Raw genomic sequence first — 22,967 nt, 5'->3', positions numbered from 1 at the left:
TCTATGACTCTATTATTATAATTAAAACAGTCACACTTGATGTAGATTTGACAAATGAAACATTCTACAGTAACACTTCATTTTAAGGTCCTTGTAAAATAGTAATTAACAACTAGTAAACCATTTATATGACCTTATAAAACGCTTGTTCACACAAATACGTGTTACTAAACGTATCATTTTGCTTTTGTGTGGTTGCACACTGCCGAAATATCACACTGATACTGAACCTTTGTTATACTGATGTAGAAGAAAATCATATCATGGTCTATAGTGTTCAATTACATATAATTAAAGTAAACTAAGTTATTATGAAATTAGATAAATAATTAAATCATCAAACACATTGGTAGATAGAAGAGGTGATTCAATAAAAAAAGAGTCTATTAAAAAAAAATCTACTAAATAATTACTCTTTATTTACAGTTATTTGACTTTGTTTTTTTTATTCTGTGTCTCTCTCTTCAGGAAGCCAAGTTAATCAGAGGTTAGGAATTAAAATTAAAGGCAGAGTAAAACCAGCACTGGTGTGGGATAATGGGTGGATAAATAAGTTACAAACCCAGCGCCACAGTCTGTGTGAAAACTGTGCATTACCAAAGCAACGTCTTTGGTTTGGGTGTGTTTTCTTCAAATGGAAACACACCGCTATTGTGTAGTGACGGTTTATCAGTAGCCCATGACAGTGTTGCTTGTGTGTTATTATTATTATTATTATTATTATCATTATTAACGGTCCTAGTGTGAGTCAGACTGTGTCATCTGGCTCCACAATGACTAAAGAGTGACAAAGCAGGACTTAACAGCTGATGTTTGAGGAGCTACAGGGAAACCACAGACGTTTTCTCCACAGTCACTGACATCACTGCTCATAAAGATCCACAGGCTGTAATTTTCTGTACTTGAAAGGCAATTGTATGGAAAGTTTATTTACAAGCAGAGGCTTTCGAGAAACCCGTTTCTTTGACTTTGTATTTAGTTGATGAAGTGTACTATTTGTGTGAGATTAAACACGGGTCCCGTTGTGTTTAAAGCTGCTGTCAGTGAGTTAATTTAGTGAAGAAAAAAAACAGAAAAAACTCATGGAAAAATCTCGTCTATAAAGCCATTTTTGGATTTACTACCTCCTTATCCATGAACCTACATCCTGAAAAAAAAAAAAAATTTTAAAAAGACATTTTTCTTTATCTTATATTCTATACATTATTATTATACTATAATTTAGTTAACCCATATACAGTATATATGGATATATATATTTATATGCACAGTATATCATCATTGTGAGACCAAATCAATTTTCTTGCTCCAGCTCAGCTTCTATTCCATTCTATTCTATTCTAAATTTTTTTTACAGAATTGAGGAAATGGTTCATGTGGTTTCAGCCACTATTTTCTAACATATACAATGTGTGAAGACAAGGAACGCTGAACGTTCTTCACAGGCTCTTTAATATTTTTAATGCTCCACCTCATGTTGAATCCACAATAGGGTAAATGTTGACCTGAAGCTCTACTTAAAAACTATAACCCTCAAAGTCAAATTGTAATCACAATATGTCAGAAAAATCCCAAGTAGATTATTCAGCCTGACTGGATCTGGCTGTGTGTGTTTTATGTGATTCACACTGAATGCTATGTATAATTTTATATTTTATTGTTTATTCTTGTCGATAATTAGTTTTTGAACATTTGAAATATTTCATGAATATTTTAATTTAAGTACATTTTACTGCAATTCATTATTCGGTGACACTGTAAAAGACACCTATAGTCTCAATGGTTAATGGTTTAGTAAAGGTTATTTGACTACTACTACTACTATTAACATTAATAATAATAATAATAATAGTAATTATAACAACAATAATAATAATATCTATATATACGGACAATCTCTCTATTTCAGGATAGAGTCTCCAAAAACAGGACATAGCACAAATGTGAGCCTTCAAATTAACATGCTTCAAATGAGACTGAAAAATGTCTTTTCCAAACCCTGGGTTGCAGAAAACACTACTTCCAAAAAACATTAGTAACTGCTTCTTTTAGCCATTTATGTTTTTTTTAATTCTGGGTTAGGAAACTATTTTTAAAGATGTAAAAAAAAGGATGATAAAAAAATGTGTTTCCATTTTGGTGTGTGAGGTCCTCCGCTGGACATCAAAGATAATTCCTTTCACTGTAAAACACTTCAGCGCTGTATGCAGGACCTGAGGATCAAAGAGTTACCTGCACGTTGTCACTGTTGAGCCCCCATATCACCCACCCTTACCCTTCAACCTGACTGTGGTACAGTCAGACCACACACACACACACACACAGTATGTGGAATGTGTGCAGGCTTTAACCCCAACACGAGAAGGTCAAATCACTGATGACAGTTGACTGGTGAATAAGGGTTCGATGACATGATCTCCTCAGCTTTTGTGATCCGTCAGTGTGAACAATGACCTTGCACAGTTCAAAAATAAAGTGCTAAGCATATCCATGGTGATGTCAGATACTAAAAGAGAATAAAAAGCTGTGTTGTTAGTCATCAGCTTCACGCACAACACACAACACAAGGGCAGAGAATCAGTCTATCTCCCTCTGTGTACGGGAATATGAGAAAAGTCCAGTTGTATTCTCTCTCTCTCTCTCTCTCTCTCTCTCTCTCTCTCTCTCTCTCTCTCTCTCTCTCTCTCTCTCTCTCTCTCTCTCTCTCTCTCTCTCTCTCACACACACACACACACACAAAACCAATACAAATACCATAACCACTTCTTTTAGAAATACCCAGATTAGTAACCTCTGACCCAGAGATCTGTTTTGTATGTATATATATATACATATATATATATATGTATATATATACATATATACATACATATACATATATATATATATTTACACATACACATACATATATATGTATATACATATGTATATATATACATACATATATATAAATATCAAATTTAACATGCAAAATCTGGTGTTGATGTATAATTATAGTGTTAAAAAAACTTCACTATTCTTCACTATAAATTGTGAATACACTATTTTAACATGTAATAAATTGGAAATAACTGCCAGATATTGAAAGTTATTCTGGAAAAATGGGCCAAAGCACTTACTCACAGGACATTTTCTGGCGCTTTTATGGTTAAAACAAGCAAAACTATGACTGAGGGAGCGTTTGCATGTATACAGTGGCAGGACTGCTGGATGAATTGATTCCATCTAACTGTTGAATGTGCAGTAGAACTCACTCCTGAAACTTTCCGTGGGTGATTCTTTGTGTTTTCTGTCACACGCCGACCTGTTTGCGAACGTCTCACTTCACTTGCTCAATGTTGCCTCCGTCAGTCCTGACATTGAGCGCATCACTTCCTGTGTGCTGTGCACGGGCAACGTGCGATCTAATCACTGCTAGAATGTGCATGAGAGAGTCATGAGTCATGAGAAGCTGAAGTTATCATGTCCTTGAATTAAAAATATTTTTAGTTTTCTTTCTATGCAACATTTCTACCTCCACGACCTAAACTTGACTCTGTTAGGAGGGAGGGAGGGAGGGAGAGAGAGAGAGAGAGAGAGCGTGAGAGAGAGAGAGGGAGAGAGACATGCTACTCTTTCCTCAACTCTCCCTTTCATGTCCCCACACCTGGTGATGGTGTCTCTCCGCCCCTGTGTTAATACATCAAATACAAGCTCCTCTGCAAACTCACATCCACCTTCTCCCCGAGGCAGAGGCTGACTCAGCCACAGAGCACATCTGCCCTGTTGTTTTCACTGTGATTCCCATCTATTCCTGCCTCGACGCTCGTCTGTCATCACACCTGACAGTTGACACAAGCCTCCATGACAAGCTTTACTGTAAAAGAAGGGAGTTAAACAGTTTCTCACCCTCATACCTGAGAGTTTGGCCAAAGGCTACAGAGGGAGTTGATGGGCCAATGGAGGTCATCAACCGTGAGGTCGAGTTGAATCACTATGAAGGCATGAAAAGATGTGTGCTTGTAATGTTCACCTCTTTGGGACCTTTTCTGTCATAAACACTGACCTTTGCAGGACCAGTAGTCCTCATGGAGACCAAAACCTGGTCCTAATGAGGCAGAACCTAATTTCTGAGGAACAGGTCAAAGGTGACATCGAATGCTCGTATCACACATATATGTTAATTATGGAGGTCTACTTACATACATTAACTTGTTTTCATGGTGAAAAACCTCCTAATCGCTGCAAACGAGCCGATCGAAATATCTCCTCACTGACGCTCTCGTCAGCCGCGCTGTTTCAGACCAAAACCACACCCCAGAATGCAGACTGTGTTGTGATTGGCCAGCCAACGAGAGCTTTCCCACTGTCCTGTGATTGGCCAGGTACCTGGAAGTGACGTAATAGATAGACAGATACACAGCTCCCCCTCTGGCACGGTGGATGTTCTGCATCTCAGCAGCTACAACGAGAGTAGTTCTTCTTCTTCTGCGTCTGAATGTACGCAACCGGATGTGCCCGGACTAGTGCCCGCAACAGGAGGCGCTACGTTGGTGAGAGGAGTGGTGAAGGGAAATGCCTTTCCACTTTGCAGATCTCAGGAAAACAATAAAACCCTGTTTTCTCAGCAGTGGCTGAACTGTTTGTTCTGAAACGTTAGGGTTTCATAAACGAGGTAATGACGCAGATACACACACAACAGCAGCGTTAATTGAAGCTTCCGGTCTATGTCGCCTTTAAGGGCTTAGATTTGAATAGTGGGTAGGTTAAAGTTAGGGTTAGGCATCAACTGGTTATGGATAAGGTCAGGGATAACTCTTTGTTTAAGCTGTCCAAATGAATGGAAGTCAATGAGAGTCCTTATAGGGATAGCTGTGTGTGCATGCATGTGTGTGTGAGAGATTCCTCACCTCAGTCTCATTACAGCAGAACACATCAGAGAGACTGTAGAACTCTGGATCCATGTCAGGAATGTCTGGTGCTGGGTTGAATATTGTCTTTACTGTAAACAGAAACCAGGCTGTAATCCATTTCATTGTCATCGTACCTTCACCACAACATGTGATCATTAGCTAGAGCTACGATATACTATAATAATATAATTGTCCTCAATAATAAACCCAGTGCAGTCATTGGCATGTCTTTTAAACGATACATTTATGTGTCTGTCCCTCAGTGACTCATTTAAAAACGGTGTGATGTTTTTTTGTTTTTTTTTTCCCCATTTGCTAAGCCTCATTGACGAGGTCTGCCATTGCATTAATTAAAGCTGCAATAGGAACATGGGCTTCAGTACCAGGCTACTGCTGGGGATTGCACTCACAGGCAGAACTCATGTGGATAAGCTTCTATAAAAAGACTCCTTTTAAACGATTAAATTAGCACTCCCTAGAAAATAACCCTCCAGAAAAATAAAAGGCCTTACATCCGGTAGCTCTCTTTAGTAAACTGTAACCCCCACAGTTCCATTACTCTGTGTGTGTGTGTGTGTGGTTGAAAAGAGAAAGTACATGGCTCATAAGCCTTTACGGCACATGTGTGTCAGTGTGTGGGTGATTGGAGTTGTGACCTTTTCTCTGTGTGTGGGTGTGTGTACGACCCCATGCAGACCTGGTATTAACATCTGTCCTGAGAGATCTGATCACGTCCAGATCCTGTCTGAAAGCTCCCAATTGTCACTGAATGCGTCCTGAGTTCTGATCACAAAAAAGACACATGGTGGTATGTGATGTGGACACATTTGGGCCTCGTTTAAACTGCAGCCACTGCCTGACCAACTGTTAGCTTTTTAAACTCTTGCCTTCCACCGTGTCCTTCAGTGAGCTTCCATCTCTCCGGATCTACGCTAGTACAGGAAGAAGATGAGGTGGCAGCGAATAGTTAGAATATGGATCTAGATCTAGAGGATCTATGATATCACTGCTCGACTCCTTGGCGGAAAGTGCGAGTAAGCGCTCACAAAAAAGTTTCCTCCTAATCCTTATAGTCCTGACTCGTTCAGACAGCCTCTCTGCATGTCTGTGTGTGTGAGAGACACAGTTGCGGCAGGAGAGGACACGCCTTCCTCACAGCAATGCCTCTGTCACTCAAACGCTCAGCTCATGCCTGTTTTTACTTCCAACGGCTTGTTTTTGAGCCGTTCATTCCTTCATATTTATTCTTATTTATTTATTTATTCTCCCTGTAGCGACGCTGGCAGTTTTTGCCGACATAACCTGCACACTGGAGCTGTAATTCCAGGTCTGAACGAGGCTTTTGTGATTGCGACTGTATGTGCTGTGCGTCGCTGTCTCTCATATATTCATGAGCATAGAGCATTTATGCATCTAATACAATGATTTCATGTGGCTGTGTGCAGATGAGCTCGGCTTGATGGCGTGATTAATTCAGATACGTCTGTGTACAATTTAAAGCCTCATGGATGCGTGCATGTGTGTGAAATATATGTTCAGCGTGTGAGACATCAAAGTCTGTGGTGTAAAAGTGTGTGTGTGTGTGTGTGTGTACGTGTGTGTTTGCGTGGGCACACAAGAGCGCAGCTGTGTGGGTTTGTGCAGGGCTTTGGCCACCTGGCGCTTTGAGTTGGATATTGGGAAATGGAAATTATCTCACTCTTTTTAAGACACACACACAAACACACACACTGGCCCAACTATGTATACTCACATGAGTCAAGGTCATGCCATTATAAATCTGACACTTTTTAACAGTCTCTTTCTCACAATTTGTGGGTTCACTGGATTCCTCCTCATCATTTCATATTCTGAGACGAGTGCGACGTCTCCTGAAATACCTTCTCTGTCTTTCCTCTGAACCTTTCCTCAGCCCTCTGGTTATTATTCTTACGGTGTCATATACTGTAGATTAAGACGATCATGGAAAAGCATGCGTTTCCATGAATCTTGGTGGACAGGAGCGACTGAGATTTGTTAAACAAATTAGCCAGGTATGGAGTGCTATAATGTATATACATACTAAAATGTATGTGTGATTTGGTGAGAGTGGTTTTCAAAGCAAAACAAACTTCAGTTATGGCAACACAGAGCAGCAAACACATTCTTAGCAGGCACACCCTTCATCTGATATACACTTTATTAGGTGAGCCTTTTGTTTAATAGTTAAAATGACGTCGCAGTTCTATAAACTGACTCCTGTACAAAGTTATAACTTGATACAATAGTTGTATGTCTGCTCCTGGTCTCTTTCTTCTGTCTCTACCTCACCTCCCTCTTGTCCTTTCTCCCCCCCCCTCCTCTGTCCCCCATTTTTCCTTTCACCCTGCTATACAAATAAATTGAACTGAAAATACATTTTTCAGGGTGATTTTTGCCATAAAAAAATAAATCACATGATTTAATTAATCGCCAGATTACATATTTTTGTTTTCATCCAAAGGTTCAATCAGCATCATATACACCAGCCATCAGCCACAGTAAAATCTCTTTGGAGTTAAAAGCCAAAGAGAGAGAGAGAGTGTTTTAAGAGAGGACTTAAAAACAGGAAGTGAGTCGGCCTGTCTGACGTGCAAAGGCAACTCTAGTCACCTCTAATCTTCCTCTTTGTCTTGGGGACGACTAACAATGACTGATCTGCTGACCTGAAAGAGTGCGAGGGAGCGTACAACTGAAGCAGGTCAGACAGACAATGTGGGGCAAGACCATGAAGACATTTAAAAACAAACACAATGATTTTAAAATCAATCTGAAAACAAACCGGGAGCCAGTGAAGTGACCACTAGAACCACTACAACAGTCACATGTTCCCAGTATGTTCTGTCGAAGCATGAATGTCAAACATGACAACAATGAGTACAGTGACACGTTTCAACCCTGTCCTCGATTACGCTGTGAAACGGAGACACTGTCAAAACATATGTGGAGCAATTCAGTGGCATTAACAGGCCATGTACTGTGTGTCACGTAGGCTATTACTGCATCATGGGGAAAGGCTGACTCATGCTGTTGCGTTACTCAGATTAGTGCCAATAATCCTATTTATATGTGTCGCCATGTGCACGATCAGTCTGATGTATGACGTTTTCATCTGCTGCCGTCACATCACATGCGTACACTTTTGCAATCCACAGATACATGTGAGGCCAACTTTTAAACAAAAGGTAAATGATTTACTTGATGTACCGACATGCATTTTAATGTGATAACGCATGTGATTGCCTTGAGAAAACGAGGTTGATGATTAGCATTTCCTTGATATGAATGTAACAGGCACAGTGAGTAAGTAACCTGTGGTTAAGGTGAAGCACAAAAGCACATTTCTTCCGACTCTACCTTGACTAAGACGACGACGACGACAAAAAAACAAAAAAAAACAAACAAACTTATATATCGCACTTATGACTAGCACTTCATAGTTTGGCTTACTTGAAGCTCTTACTTACTTCTACCTCTTATTTGTACCCAAATGTTTAAATGCACTTACTGTAAGTCGCTTTGGATAAAAGCATCTGCTAAATGACATGTAATGTACTGTAATGTAATGTAATAAAAAGCACCAGGTACAGTATGGGCGAGGGAAAGATTAGTGTCAACATTCTCGCCATAGAAAACAAGTTGCAGGGTTTAAAACATGCCAAATAAACCACACTGATGTGCCCTCATAACAGGGTTAAAACTCTAAAAGGCCTGTCTCACAGCAAGGTTTATTAAAACATTGTGTAGAGTAAGAATTGTATCTGTATTTTTGGCCTCAGTAAGCTGAATATTGCCTCAACCCTCTTTGTGTGGTGTCCTAAATCTGAGTCTTTTGTCAGCCATGGTCAGGCCTGGTCCAGCTATTATTATTATTATTATTATACACCATCACTGACCCCTCCATGTCTGGGTGATCAATTTGCTTTGAATAACTGAGAACAACAAAGTGGTGACATGATATGTGCAAATGCTTTGTTTTTTTTCTGCACATAATGCAAAAATGTTTACCATGATTTGAATAAATGTAAAACAGCAAACCAGGGTGCAGACTGTGCTCATGAAGTAAATGTGCAACAGGAGCGCTGAGGTGAGACTCATCAATATGCACACAAGAGCAGCTTGAGTTAAATCTCTAATACAGAAGGAATCTGTCCCCACGATGCAGGGGGCTTCTCCTGTGGACGTCACACACTCAGTGGTGTTTTTTGTGTCCGGTTGCTTTGTTTCGCTGTCCAGGTGTGAAGTGAAACCACTGAAACTCCTACACAAACACACACATCCTCACAGTGGTGCATGCACACTGAGTCACGTCTGGCTGAGTTCACACATAGGCGCGAGTGCGTGTCATGACTCTGGACTTTTTCACTGCCTAGATTCGACGTCTGACCGCACGGTGAGCTGCCAGGGCAGCCCTCACAGTGCAGCAACAGCTGCTACGGTGCACTTTAGGGAGCAAAGATGTATGGAAACAGTGGCCATAAAGTGGGGAAATAGAGTGAGACGGAGGTCACTCATACACACACACACACACACACAATTAAACACACGTTTGCGTACCTACTTTTTTTAAGAACTCCCACTGAATTCCATTCATTTCGACAGGCTAACCAATGCGTTATCCTGTTATCCCTGACCTTTACCACAATCTTAACCCTAAACTTAACCAGTTCCTCAGAGATGATTACTGCCTCATTAGGACCAGGTCTTGATTTCTATGAGGACTACTGGTCCCGACAAGGTTAGTGTTTATGCCGTAAAAGGTCCTAAAGAGGCGGCAAATACAAGTACACTGTCAACACACAGACACACACACACACACATAAAACAAATGAGTCATCAGTGAGTGTGTGAAAGGGCTTTAAGAGGCTCTAATTGCATCTGGTGAGAAGTGGCTTCTTGCTCAGACAAGGAAGAGGGGGAGGACGATGAGGTATAGACGGAACAAGGAAAAAGGAGTGAAAAATCCATTACTCCCTGAAATTCCACATGATTTATTGCTTCAGCTTCTCTATATCAAATAGTATAACAATACATTACATATACATGTTTTCTTCTGAAATAATTAAAAGGAAGAAGGATCTCTGAGAGCTGCCACCCTCAGTACGTGTGGCTTGCTGGTGACATTTGCGTAATGTGAGCGGCGCTTCACCCGCGCGTCATTAAATCTTTTGCCGACAAACCCATTAACACCCATTTTCTCTGAAGAGCTCAATTTATGCAACGCTTCGATGCGGCACTGTTAAGGTGGTGTTATCTTCCAAGCGTCTTCATGCGCCTTGCCTCTCTCCTGGCATCGCTTGCCAAGCCCGATCTCTTGGTAGGATCGACACGGTGTGGATGGGGGAGTGGCGGTGAGGCCATCTGGGTATCCCATCTGCAACAGGGCTATGGCTGCGACTCTTTCATTCTGGCAGCATGCAGCGAGCGTTTACCACCCTGATGACACGGACGCGAGGCTCCCCAGACGTCTTGAATGACGCAGAGGGCTTCTAATAATAGAGTGCTGTTAAAGATGATTAGCTCAGTAACCTGATTATCAAAAACAAAAAAAAAGGACAGAGGGCACACGGTGGTCGAAAAACAGGACAACACGGATTTTATTGGCTTTTAGATATTTGGATTTAGGATATGGTGCTTGAAGTGGAATATGAGCAGCAGGGAGAGAGATACAGAAAAGCAAACTCACACTTAACTTGATAACAGGAAGTGGAAATGTGGGATCCTGTATTTTTTAATCTCACAGATTGCAATCAAGAGATATATTGAGTAAATACCAGGTTAGTTAAAATCTCTGCAGGTTGCAATAAAACCACATGGGGCTATGTAATAGAGGTGTCAAAAAGAGGTGTCAGTTCATGTATAACACGTGACTCCTATCCTCAAAGATTCTAAATCGATTTAAACCCTCGAAAAAATATATTTTTTTAAATACGGCTTCAGTTTTGATTGGCATAGCCCATTTCATTTCAAAAGGCCTACACCCTTACAGTGTAGTAGAAAATCAAGGCGTCAGTTTTATTATTACAATTGAGCCGCAGTATGTCAAACCCTCACATAATACTTTTATACCCAAGATACTTATGCAAGTTTAGCTTAATTTTTCCTTGGATTTGCTTGTGTTTACGTCCCAAGAAAACTAAACAAACTACCCAATCTTGCAAATACTGTACTCTGACTTCATGAGGACAAAACTTTTAGTTTATTAGTTAGTTATTCAGATTGATGATGAATCGGAAATCGTTTTTTTTAATCAGTTTTTTTAAATTGTGACCTAAGGAATCACAATTGAATTGGAAGATTCAGAAATATTCACACCTTTGTTTTGTAACTTTGCCAGATTGGTGATTAAGTTAACAGTGTCTTTACTAACTCTTAACTTAATCACCACAAAGGTGAAAACAAAGTAGATAAACCAATGTTTCATGTCAAATCAGTAAATTTAGTCAAAGAGCAGCTCACATTATACACTCTGCCATAGAATCCATGAGCTCCAAGTGAGGAATACTAAAAGCCCTCAGTGAATTGAATTGAACTGAATTGAAGAATAAATGGAAACCTTTTAAATACACATTTTAAATACTGTTTTTGTATGAGTACTGACATAGTCAGAGCCAACAACCAGCCTGCCACACGGAAGGTTCGCTCTCATTGAAAACATGGCTGCTAGCAGGGACACAAAGAGCAACTATGACCACTTAACTACACAATTTCTCAAGAACATGTTACCAACTTTTCAAACTAGAAACTGACGTTTGCAAACCGCTCAATCAACCACATACAAGTCCATTGAGAAAATCTGCATTTTTAGTCTACTTGGACACCGGAGCTGCCGGTCGACTGCTGTCTCCTTTGGTTTGTGTCACTTAATTGAATCCAAACAATGGATTTTAACAACCACAACATAACATTGTGGGATAAAGAGGCAAACATTTAAGCTGGTGCATGTTTTATTAGGTGAGCTACCACAGAGGCAGAGTAAAAAAAAAAGTGACGACATGCACGAGTAATTCATTGTTACGACCGTACTTCAAAAAACCTGAACAATCCCTTTAATGTTTGATGTTACTTTATGTTCGTAAGTCTAAATACTTATTATGTTATGTAATTTTTGCCAAAAAAAAAAAAGCACTCCAATAGCTGAAATAGGAGCAGGTTCAATGTACTCGCTCATGAGGATTCAGAGATATTTTTGGCAAAACCATGAGAGTTTGGAACACACTGAGCATGCAGATGGCCGGCATAGAAGTGGCTTATATAGCAGAAGTGGTTTGAGAACTTTCTATGCATCTATTCCATATATCTCCAACAACACTGATCACAGCGTCTGTTCTCCCTTATGGACCAAACTTTACAGCCACCAAGAAGCCGCCATATGATAAGGCTTTCTAAACAAAAGTTTTAGTTTGAGTGTTATATCACTTAAATGCCACGATGTGTTCCAGTAAAATTTCAATCTCCCTATCACTGTCAAATTGTTGTACAGGTCTTTCATGATTAAAACTAAGAGAAAACGACATTTTATGACACTATTGAGGGTTTGTGTAACAGGCAGCGAAGAGACTTAAAGGATTATGAAAAATAGATTATGAAAACAGCAATGAGTTAAGTGTCAATGCACATATCACAGCATTTTTCAAAATCTAAACAGTTTCACGGCATACAACGGTATTTTTTATGCATGAGTGCATAAGAAGTGAAGAGAGTATTTGTGGGTTAGGACGTAACGACATACATTCTTGGTACACGTGTGTTCTGCTAAGTTGGTGGAGTAAATCATGCTAATTTCTGCAATCACCACCACAGTCACTTCTTGAGCTAGTATGTGTGATGCAGCAGTGAAAAGGCTGTTTTGCTGTGCCACGTTCCATTTGTCACGAACCGGTATACCACCCAGCACTTGGATCCATAAAGGCATATATTAAAATATTATTTGTTTCCTGACATTTTGTAAGGCTGATTTTGCAAACTGGACCTTTAACTCATCCACTGATACAAATAAAAGGCTGATGGAGTCTTTTCAAGAGCAAACAAATAAACATAGGTGAGAGGTTGATATGATGCACAGTGGAAACACATGATGTACACATGATGTGGAAACAACGCGGTAGAAAGACGCTCACTGACCTTTGTTTTCCTGAGCCATGCGTAGTGCTAGCAGAGACGTCTGTGGACTGACTTCCAGTTGACACACGAGCACTTTAGCATGAGTGATGGCTGGTAGAGCTTTCTGCAGCTCCTCACTACCCAGCAGCATGTTGGCACCAGCTACGATCACAATGACATTCTCACCTGCCCAGACAATAATAGCAATTAGGATTAAGTTGTCAAAAAAATTGTGACATTATTTAGGGTTGCCAGGTCGGTGGTTTTCCTTCGGAATTGTGCTACTTTTGAAGTGTTGCTACGGGAGACTGTGTATGGGTTGTGTAGAACCGTTTTTCATATATGACAAGAAGATAAGGACCAAGACAGTGAGAGACTGTAAACATTTGAAATAGCGATACTAGAAATTCCAACTAGATCAATAAATGCAAGCAGTTGTTTTTGTTGTCAATCATCAGATTCAGTCATCGTCAAGACAAAAAGGTAGCTGAAATTATTTAATACATTCAACTAATGCAGTGATTGTACCTCTTACATTTCTTATCCAAATATCATCAAAGTTAGCGCTGCACACATTAGACAGTTATGTGAGGAACAGACAGACAGTTGTGTCTTCAATGCAGGGCAGGGATGTCCAAACTTTTTTCAACGAGTACCAGATTTGATAACGTGAAGATGTCCGGGGGCTAATAGTAACTTCAGACCTTTATTTTAACAGTAACTTTTGCATGCAAATGCACAGTTTAATTAACATTTTTAAATGTCAATGTAACCACATCTAGGCCACGCAGTAGTGAACAAACCTGGCACTCTAAGCTAATGGAAGCAACATGTGACCCTGGACCAGTGTCCAAGTCTGTACCTAGCCATAAATAATACATTATAAAACTGAAGCTTCAGGGCATTCTAAATCTCATTGAGGGCCGTGACTGGCCCGTGGGCCGTACTTTGGATATGCCTGATGTAGGGCATTCACAGAAAATGCAATGTGTTGACGTGTTGACATCAGTGACACAAGTCGACAAGTTGTCCAAGGAGTCGAAAGGTGCCATGTTTTCTTCCCCTTTCCCTGTGTGTGCTCTTGTGTACACAATGCTATCCCCCTCTGCAATCTCTCTGATTTAGTTGAGAGTTGGGTACCCGGTTGGCGCGTGGAGGGCGGCTGGGCCACGGTCACCACACCGCAATGGGGTTAGAGGTTCTGAGTTTGGCACTGGGCGAGTGGGTGTGTACCTGGGGATGGAGGCAACACCGTCAAGTCCATCGGCCCCGGGAGTGGGTACGACGGGGATGCTGAGCTTTGGTGGGGGGTTTTCGGAAATGTATTTTACTATATATATTGATTGTTAATGTTACAGAGAACTTTTAATAAAAGTTGCTCATTGTTCCTCCGCTGTGTGATGACGTCACCAAACGACTTGTCGACTCTACTTTATTGACAAACATTAATGCCCTACTTCCAGTAAAGATATAGCTATATATATATAGTATATACATATAAACCACTGCACACACTGGTGCCCTTAGTAAGTCACCTGCCAAATTTGAAGCCTGTCAAGCAAACGTTACAATAGATAAGCGATTTAGAGATATACTGACATCTCTTGCATGTCTTATCTAAAACCAAGTCAAAGTCCGCAATGCCTTAACTGGTGCCTTTGGAAGTGTATCACGTTCACTTGGAAAAATGGCTGTTTTTTATGGACATATGAGATAGTTTTGCTGAAAGAAATTTCATGAATTCATTTCATAATTCTCATTCATTAAAAAGAGAGAAAATTGCACTGTGCAAACAGTGTAGGATCAGCAATACACACACACACACACACACACACACACACACACACACACACACACACACAGGTGCCTATGGAAGTGTATTACCTTCACTTGGAAAGAGTGTGTTTCTGAATTTATGAAATGAATTTGAGCCCAAAAAAAGGTTGTGTTGTCATCTTTGCACAATAAATATACACAACATAAACAGTAATCTCATGTCATCCAGACAAAGTGGAGGAGGAAACAGGGCAGAGAAAGCAAACACTGTTTGTCTATCAGTGAACCTTTGGGTACACTGCTTTTAAAGCTGGCCCACTACACGTTAATGCTTTTTGTGCTGTCATTGTAGATGTAGATGTAGGTGTGTGCATGTGTGTTATAGCCAGACAAATATGAATGTCTTTATGCTCTTTCATGCTCCTTTGGTAAAGTGTATATAAAAAGCCATTCTACGACTCAAACACATGGAAGCAAAAGCATTTACCTGCATCGTTCACGATGATGGAGGCGGCTCCTGTGGCTGCATCAGAGGCCTGACCAACAAAGCCTGAGACAGAAGAAAACATTGAATGTACAAAACAGACTTCAAAGCAAATAAATTCAGAGTTCTTGAGTAGTTCAGGTTACTATTGTTTGGCACTTGCTGAATATCTTTCGCGTGTACCGCGACAACAACTCTTGAAAAGCAAATTGATAACAATCAAATAACTTAATCAGTGGCAACAACAACAGACAAACTTTCCAGTGTAAGAAAAAGCCCAGGGTTATTGAGAAAAAAAAAAACAACAACAATAGCACTGTGCTCTGAATGTGAACTTTCTGCAATGCAATTGTAAAGAGAACCAATGAAGCACGAAGGGCAAACAGAAACTCCATCTTACCTGTGTGCACACCGTTGTCCTTGAAATTCTGGATGTAATTGTCTCCAAAGAAATCTTTTCCGACCTAGAAAAAGATGGAAGGCGAAACGATTTTAAAAAAGGGAGTGTCAAGCGGGGTCAGACTTGGTTAGCGGCAACTTTTGAAAAGTGCTATACTCAAATCTCAGTTGGGTTTGATTTTCCTGTGCCCTGCCAGAATACTGGCACGATGCCGCCGCCAAAAATGTGCAAAGACGAACACACCAATTCCACAAACGCACACACGTGCGTAAACACACGACCAGCTGCGCCAAGCCTTCAAGACACGATAACCCCGCCTTTACGCCCCCTCATGCCAACCTCGCTATCATTTTCTTCCCTCCTTTCACTCTTCCCCTGATCCGCACTGGGATGTCCACATCTGTAACTACTTCGGGTTGTGGAAGGGGTCCCCACCTTGCCCCGAGGCGCCTACTTCGAACCCACGCTTTTCAAAAAACATGCCAAAATGCGGGCACTTTTTGCTTGTTGATTGTTAGTTGGACTGGTATTGGCTTCATGGCCCCCATTCTCTTTGAAGAGCAGCATTCTGTCTTGGATGTTTTTGACAAGACCGGGTTGTCTATTTTTGGGTCTTCCCCATTCCCGGAGAACTCCTCCCGCACTGGGTTGCTATCGATCGGGCCGCTTTATTCTGACAGAGGTGGGGCTTTGGTGCTTTAGTGCACAGGGTGAAAAGCCACACTGAGCGCAGTGATTGGAGACACTGGGTTGCATGGTATGGGAATAGCCCTTTTTTGAAGGCGTGCAAGCGTAGGTGGGCGTCTTCACACTGTATAGTATTGATCAAGACAAAATGAGGCATAGAGAAGTGAACGAACTTTAAGGTTTCACTGAGTAGTTAACTCGTTATTGGACTATTGTAGCTCATGCCTGACTAAGACCTAAAGAAGCCAAAAGCCGGACAAGAAATATTATTTGATTTAGACATGCACTTACGCGAGGTGGAGTACGTCATTTAATTCGACTGGGGATCGATTTACTAAATAAAGTGTGCAATATGTCCCAGACTTCGTCCATATCCAGCTAGTTGGTACCATATCAACTGCCATTTCTACCATCTATTACAAAATATTTAATTATTTAAACTGACAGAGTGCAATTTGTTTGGATTATTTGGGTGTGCTAGTCCGACTTTGGGAAACTTGATTTAGTACGATATGTTTACATGTATGTTTACAAGTCCTATTTTAGTCATACGACTGCAATCATGTTAATGTACTGACTGTAAGACAAACTAATACAGTGCATTAGCAGCAAACTTGACTGTGCTGTCATACCTTGCAGACCATGGCAGTATTGGCCCCAAGCCTAGCAGCCTGGATGCACTGGTTGGCCCCCTTTCCTCCAAAACCAATAAAGAACTTGTGACCATGGATGGTTTCTCCTGCTTTAGGTAGCCTTGGTGCCTGGCTGAGGGGAAAAAAAACCAACAATGACTACAAAGAAGTACCCATTCATAAAAAGACCCTCTAAGGATTGCTCAAATACATAATTATAGAGTGCTCCTCACAGATTTTCAATTTTAGTTCACATTTATTAATCTAAACTTCAAACTGTAGCTAAAGTTTCAACATTGTCCTTCAAACTCCTTCAAACTTGTTCCAAAAATGTTTCTATTTTGGTAATGTGAGAGTTCTTGACACTAAGGAAGGCGATGCCAAAATGTGAAGATAACCTTCAGAGCCAAATCCCTCCCTGGTTAAGCTATTTATCACTGCAAAATGTGCAAAAACACACATACAGTCTGTAGAGCATTACATCTTTTGGTCTTATAAAGGTCTTCCATGGAGAGGTTAACACAAATCTGTCCATTGTGCATTGGGCAGGAAGAACTTTTCTCCTTCATTGTTTTTCCCCTGTGCCATTTTTGTTTCATTAAAACAAGAAAATGAAACCAAACTGCTTCACCACTCTTAAAGAGAGATCAAAGACCGTGTTTAAAAAGAGAACGCCAATTCAGAAGCGAAAATATAGTGAATAGCCACCAGGGGATGGTACCAGTTATAGTTACCATGATAGAACAAATAAGCCCTTCTCACTCATTTCTTTCTCAATCACTAATCTCAGGTCTTATTCAATAGCACATGATGTCCATGTTGTAAATTATATTCCCATTTAGAGGAAAGAAGTCAATACAGTACAGTAAATATGAGTGAACACCAGTGTGATTGAAAGCTAGCATAGTCAATTTGGCGCGCCAGAATTTGTCTTAGAGTTTGTTTACTCTGCCATGTTGGCAGGAAAAGCTCCAGCTGATTTGATCAGTGCGTTTCATACTAAGATGGGGTTGTTTTGGTTCACAGTGCTGCATGATGGGATTGCGTGACATCAGCTACGAGAGCTCTATAGGAGCCTGGTTGCAAGATCACATTTGCAAGATTCCTACGGGTGATGTTATGAATGGTTGGCACTTGATAGGGACGAGCCAATACGATACTCAGTAACAGTATTGGTATGATACTGGTCATAGTCGCTGGACTGATAACAGAAAAAGAAAAATAGGATCCAAAAGGCCTACGTATCACACAGATGCTTTAGTAAGTACTCACTGTACAAATTCAATTCAATTTTATTTGTATAGTGCCAAATCACAACATACACTATCTCAAGGCACTGTACATAGACAAGGTCATCGAGAGCAGAGAAACCCAACAATTCATACAATGAGCAAACAACAGGCATCGTGGGGGGAGAGAAAGGACAAGAGGGAGAAGAGAGACACAAGAAAGAGACCAGCAGCGGATATACAGCAATTGTATATTATAAATGTTCAGCAATAGCATTTCAACTATTCATTTCTGAAATGGCAAATACATCAGCACAGACGGGTTGTTAAGTGCTTCGTAGTTTAAAACATGTATCTTGCCCTTGGGCGCTGGCGGGCTCTGGGTGCGGAGGCCCTGGGCCTCTGCGGCCTGCCTGGGTGTGGGGTGGTTCGGCCTCTGTCCGTGGTCTTGTCGCCGCCGGCCCCCTCGGGTCGACCCTGGGTGGGGGGGGCTTTCCCCCCGCATTCCTCCGACGGGCCCCCTGCGGGGCGGATGCGTTGCTATCCTGGGAGTGGTGGATGTGGGCCTCTCCTGCCCGGTACGACTACTGGGCGCCTTAGGCGCCTGGATGATTTTCGGCCGTCGCTGGGGACGGACCGGACATTGGCACGGTCCCCCACCCCAATTCCAATCATACCTAATGACAACTCCTGCACATATACACTGATATACACGAACACACACACACACACTAACACGCTAAGATAAATTAAATTTAACTGATATAACTGTTGTAAGCCCGGACATACTCTCTTGATGTGGTCATTAACAATTACTATATAAACTGTACCTGAAAGTATGTTCTGTATACGCTAAATAATTTCAACTGTTCAATGTTATTAACCTGTTACTAACACACTAATGTCACCCTTAAGTTGCCTAGGTTCTGTCTTATCAGGTATGTTCTGTCTACTTTATATCATCTCAATTTAATGGTACTAACCCATGTATTATACTGTTGTCCACCTTGCTCTCCCTCTCTCTCACTCTCGATCTCCTTCTCTCTTCTTTTTTCTCCCTCTCTCTCGCTCTCTCTCTCTCTCACTCCCCCTCCCTTCCTCCTCTCCGCTCACTCCCCATCCCCTTGTCAGTCCACTCCCTGTCCCCCTGTCCGGTCCGGCTGCCCGCAACACATAATCATAAAACAAATAAATAAAAATACTGCAGTTATGAGTATCCCAGACTCGTCCTGCACATATCAAATCTGTCCGACACCAAAAGGCATGCAGTCAATCATATTACATGCCCTGGGTACTAGACAGGACAGGTTAAAAATAAAACATGTATCTTGTCATCACTTAAAAACTCTTAAGAAGTCGTTATTTGATATTTGAAACAAACATTTAGTCAGGTAAACCCATAAAGTGTCTCCAAATTTGCACAATGATGCAACCAGCAAAACCCACAGATGTCTCAACTTGACACTGGCCACAAGAGAACAACAGTAACGTCTGACTCATCAGGGTTAGGTAAAGTCCTGCCCCTCCCCTCAAGGTTGATATCCCACAGGTGGGTACCCTCAGGAGGAGCTGTCTGCTCCCTGATTCGTCCAATCACAGAGCCAGGCTGTGTGGTGAGTAACAGGGGGAGCGGGGGTTGGGGGTGAATGCAGACAGCTCCATACCGTACATCGAGACACTGTGGTTTGGCCCCGCACCAGCACTACCCAGGGCCATCGGGGTTTTGCGGAGGGCAAAATGTGGGTCATAAACTTGTTTTTCACCCTGTTGATGCTTCTTTATGCCTGTGTGTGACAATCTATGTGTGTGTGTGTCAGGTGTGCTGTTACAGTAAGTTCACTCACTCCCAGGATTTCCAGTAACTGAGACGCTGGTGGCAAAACACTGGAGGTTGTTATAAATGCTGCTGTTTTTGCACCGGCGTGTGAAAACACAAAAATGCCCAAAGCTAAAACAGGATGTAGGGTCAGTCAGGATAAAATGTGGTGAGAAGGAAACGGAACAAAGGTCGTAGACACGCATGCATGCCTGCACACACTCATACACACACAGCTGTATAACTAAATTATTCCCACCTGTGTCACCCCTGTGTGACTGTTGGTGGGAAAAGTTGTGCTTTCACTACAAAATGAATCAAATTTTAGGGCACTATGTTTCACCAGCTGGGGTTTAGACACATGTTTGATGTTATGTGATAAAATTCACTCACAATGAGTTATAAAGTGGAAATTCCTTTGCCGGGAAAATCATGAATGTGAAATATTGGCAACATTTTACAGTGGTGAGCACAAAAAGTGTCATGTACAGTCCAATTGATTTATTTTGATGTGCCTCATAATGGAGCCTGTATCTTACCATTTTTAGAGTGTCATGTAAAGTGACTTCAGTCTGTTTTATAGTCATTTTAAAAGCTAATTTCTACGATTATACTATACATGCAATTACAGTATTATGGTTAGGTTAATAGTGACATGAAAGTTTCATATGATTGAATTAAGTGTTGACCATATAAGGCACTTCCTTCTTGATTTATTACGTCAGAGACCAAGCACCAGAAATGCACCAGTCTGGATTTTGTCCTTTTTTTATGGGTATGTTGGTCCTACTTTGAGAAATTGGATTTCAGGACTAACACGTTTACATGTATTTGAAAAGTCCACTTTTATAACCCAATAATTCAAAGTTCTCTAACTTTGTACTGACTTATAGCTTTGAGAATATTCCGAATACTGAGCTAATCAACACATATATTAAATGAAGTGTTTCGCTGACTGAGAGGAAGCTTGATTTAGCATAAATATTGAAAGTATTAAGATAAAATACACCAACAGGCCTATAGCTCAGTATTTAACACATTCATAAGACATCGATTGATCAGCACAACCTTTGTCTGTCATAGAAACACTGTCATCAACATCCACTTTTAACTTAATGACTCCAAACTTGGCTAAGAGCCACCTGAGGCCGGATGACTGGCAGGTAAGATAAACAGATTTCCAAATTCTTAAATAAACCCACCCACGTTTCTTCATTCCCAGAGAGACACTTGGCTATTGTTGTCTGTGGTGAGTGCACCAAACAAACAGCGCAGTTATGTGCTAAAGTGTAACCTCAGTGCATTTTCTCCCACGGAACCAAAAGGCCAAAGCAGGTGTTCAGTGACGTGAAATGTTTGCTTTCAGGCTGGCTCTCATTTCCCTCACCTCCCGCCCCCATTGAAGCCATTCCTCAGCAGGGGAAGTAGACGTGGACAAAAACAAGTTTGTCCATGAAAAGTTTAAGCAGGAGCTTGTCTTTCCAGTTCCAAACTCGGCCTCCAAAGTGCACGTACCACTTGCAAAATGAGACACGGGAATGATGAAAAATTTGAGTCCTGTCAGTGTGGTCAGAGCAATGTTGAGAAGCTTAGACAGTGAGCTGAGCTCACTCGTGTACCCCTCAGTAGTTTCACTGTCTGTCTGTTCTGTCCGTCTGTATGGTGGCGGGACATGTAAACATAAATGTAGCCACTATGGTTAGTTTGTTAAAGAGGCCAACAAAATGATTGCAACTCTATTCTGAGCAGGTCCTGAGGAAGACCAAGCATATTTTATCCCAATCATCACCTGCAGACAGAGAGCAGAGTCTCTTTTGTCTGCAACAGCAAATATTAGCCTGAATTTAGATGTGATTACTGCACTGTGCACTTATAAATATAAATATACACTACACTACTGTACAATTTTCAGTTTTAAAAAAAATATACGTTTAATTTTTTTCTTCTTATGAATTTGACATACAGTGTATCTCTCTTGTTTTTATGGGTTTATTCCTTGAGATGGTCATGTATGAACTTTAGATGGTTTTCAGGTGATCTTGCATTATACTGTCTTGTGTTTTTCATATGATTTCCATACATTTTGATGATATTTGTTTTATATTTAGATTCAGTTCTCTCAAGGTACACACAAATTCTACTGCAAAACAAAAATGAAAATTCAACAATGTGATGCTTACATGTGGCTTTGATTTTCTTAATAGCTGTAATTTGAGAAGGAGGGAAATATCGTTTCTTAAATATATTAACTTACTAATTTCTAATTTACATGTAACAAACCTTGATTTTCAGGATCCGTTAATGAACTTATTTTTTGGCAATTCACCAAAGTTTTTGGTTAATGAAATGTCGTTTTACTCTCACAGAAGAGCATGGCAAGCAGCAAATACTGGTCGTAAATATGTGAAAAGCTGGACACAAAAAATATATATATAAAAGATAACAAAAGTTAAAAGATACATGAATATATTTTCATTATTTAAAATTTTAAATAATTTGAATTAGCTGATAATCTAGCACACAAAACTGTTTTTTTTGTAGGGAAATTATGACAATAATACTGATAGCATGACACTATAGCAATAATATTCAAAAAACAACTGAGGCAGATATTATAATAAAAACTGCAGATGAGAGTGGACTGAAAAGGAAAAGTGTTCATCATTAGAGCTGATGCAGACTAGTTTCCAACTAAGTGATCGCTGCTGACACAATGAATTGTGAGGTAATGATGACACCATTCTAACCCTAATTGCAACTCATAAAAACATTAAAAAAAACTTACTGAACTTTTACGTAAAATAATCCTGTGCTGATTTTGTTTTTCACCTGCTCAATAAATTTGGAAACTCTGTGCTCCGTGAGCCCGTGTGAAGTGTCTACACTCAGAAAACTGTAGCAGTAGGGGGCACTGGTAGGCTTTAAGAATG

The 22,967-nt window shown here is 40.6% G+C and overlaps 1 protein-coding gene across 2 annotated transcripts in view; it reads right to left on the bottom strand.

Moving 5' to 3' along the window:
- Window positions 1–22,967, bottom strand: part of rbks (ribokinase) — a 42,578-nt gene that overhangs the window by 13,853 nt on the left and 5,758 nt on the right. For both annotated transcript variants that reach the window (XR_006362013.1, XM_044047955.1), the window contains exons 3-7: window positions 16,993–17,125; window positions 15,674–15,737; window positions 15,277–15,339; window positions 13,035–13,199; window positions 4,890–4,981 (exon numbers count right to left, since the gene is read on the bottom strand). Coding sequence is in view for 1 of the 2 variants with exons in the window: in XM_044047955.1 (XP_043903890.1) it covers window positions 4,890–4,981; window positions 13,035–13,199; window positions 15,277–15,339; window positions 15,674–15,737; window positions 16,993–17,125 (517 nt within the window). In the remaining variant the exon portion in view is untranslated. The remainder of the gene's footprint in view (window positions 1–4,889; window positions 4,982–13,034; window positions 13,200–15,276; window positions 15,340–15,673; window positions 15,738–16,992; window positions 17,126–22,967) is intronic.

This window comes from Solea senegalensis, linkage group LG16 (genome assembly GCF_019176455.1).
Source record: "Solea senegalensis isolate Sse05_10M linkage group LG16, IFAPA_SoseM_1, whole genome shotgun sequence".
Taxonomy (NCBI): domain Eukaryota; kingdom Metazoa; phylum Chordata; class Actinopteri; order Pleuronectiformes; family Soleidae; genus Solea; species Solea senegalensis.
This window is presented reverse-complemented; position numbering and strand designations above follow the sequence as displayed.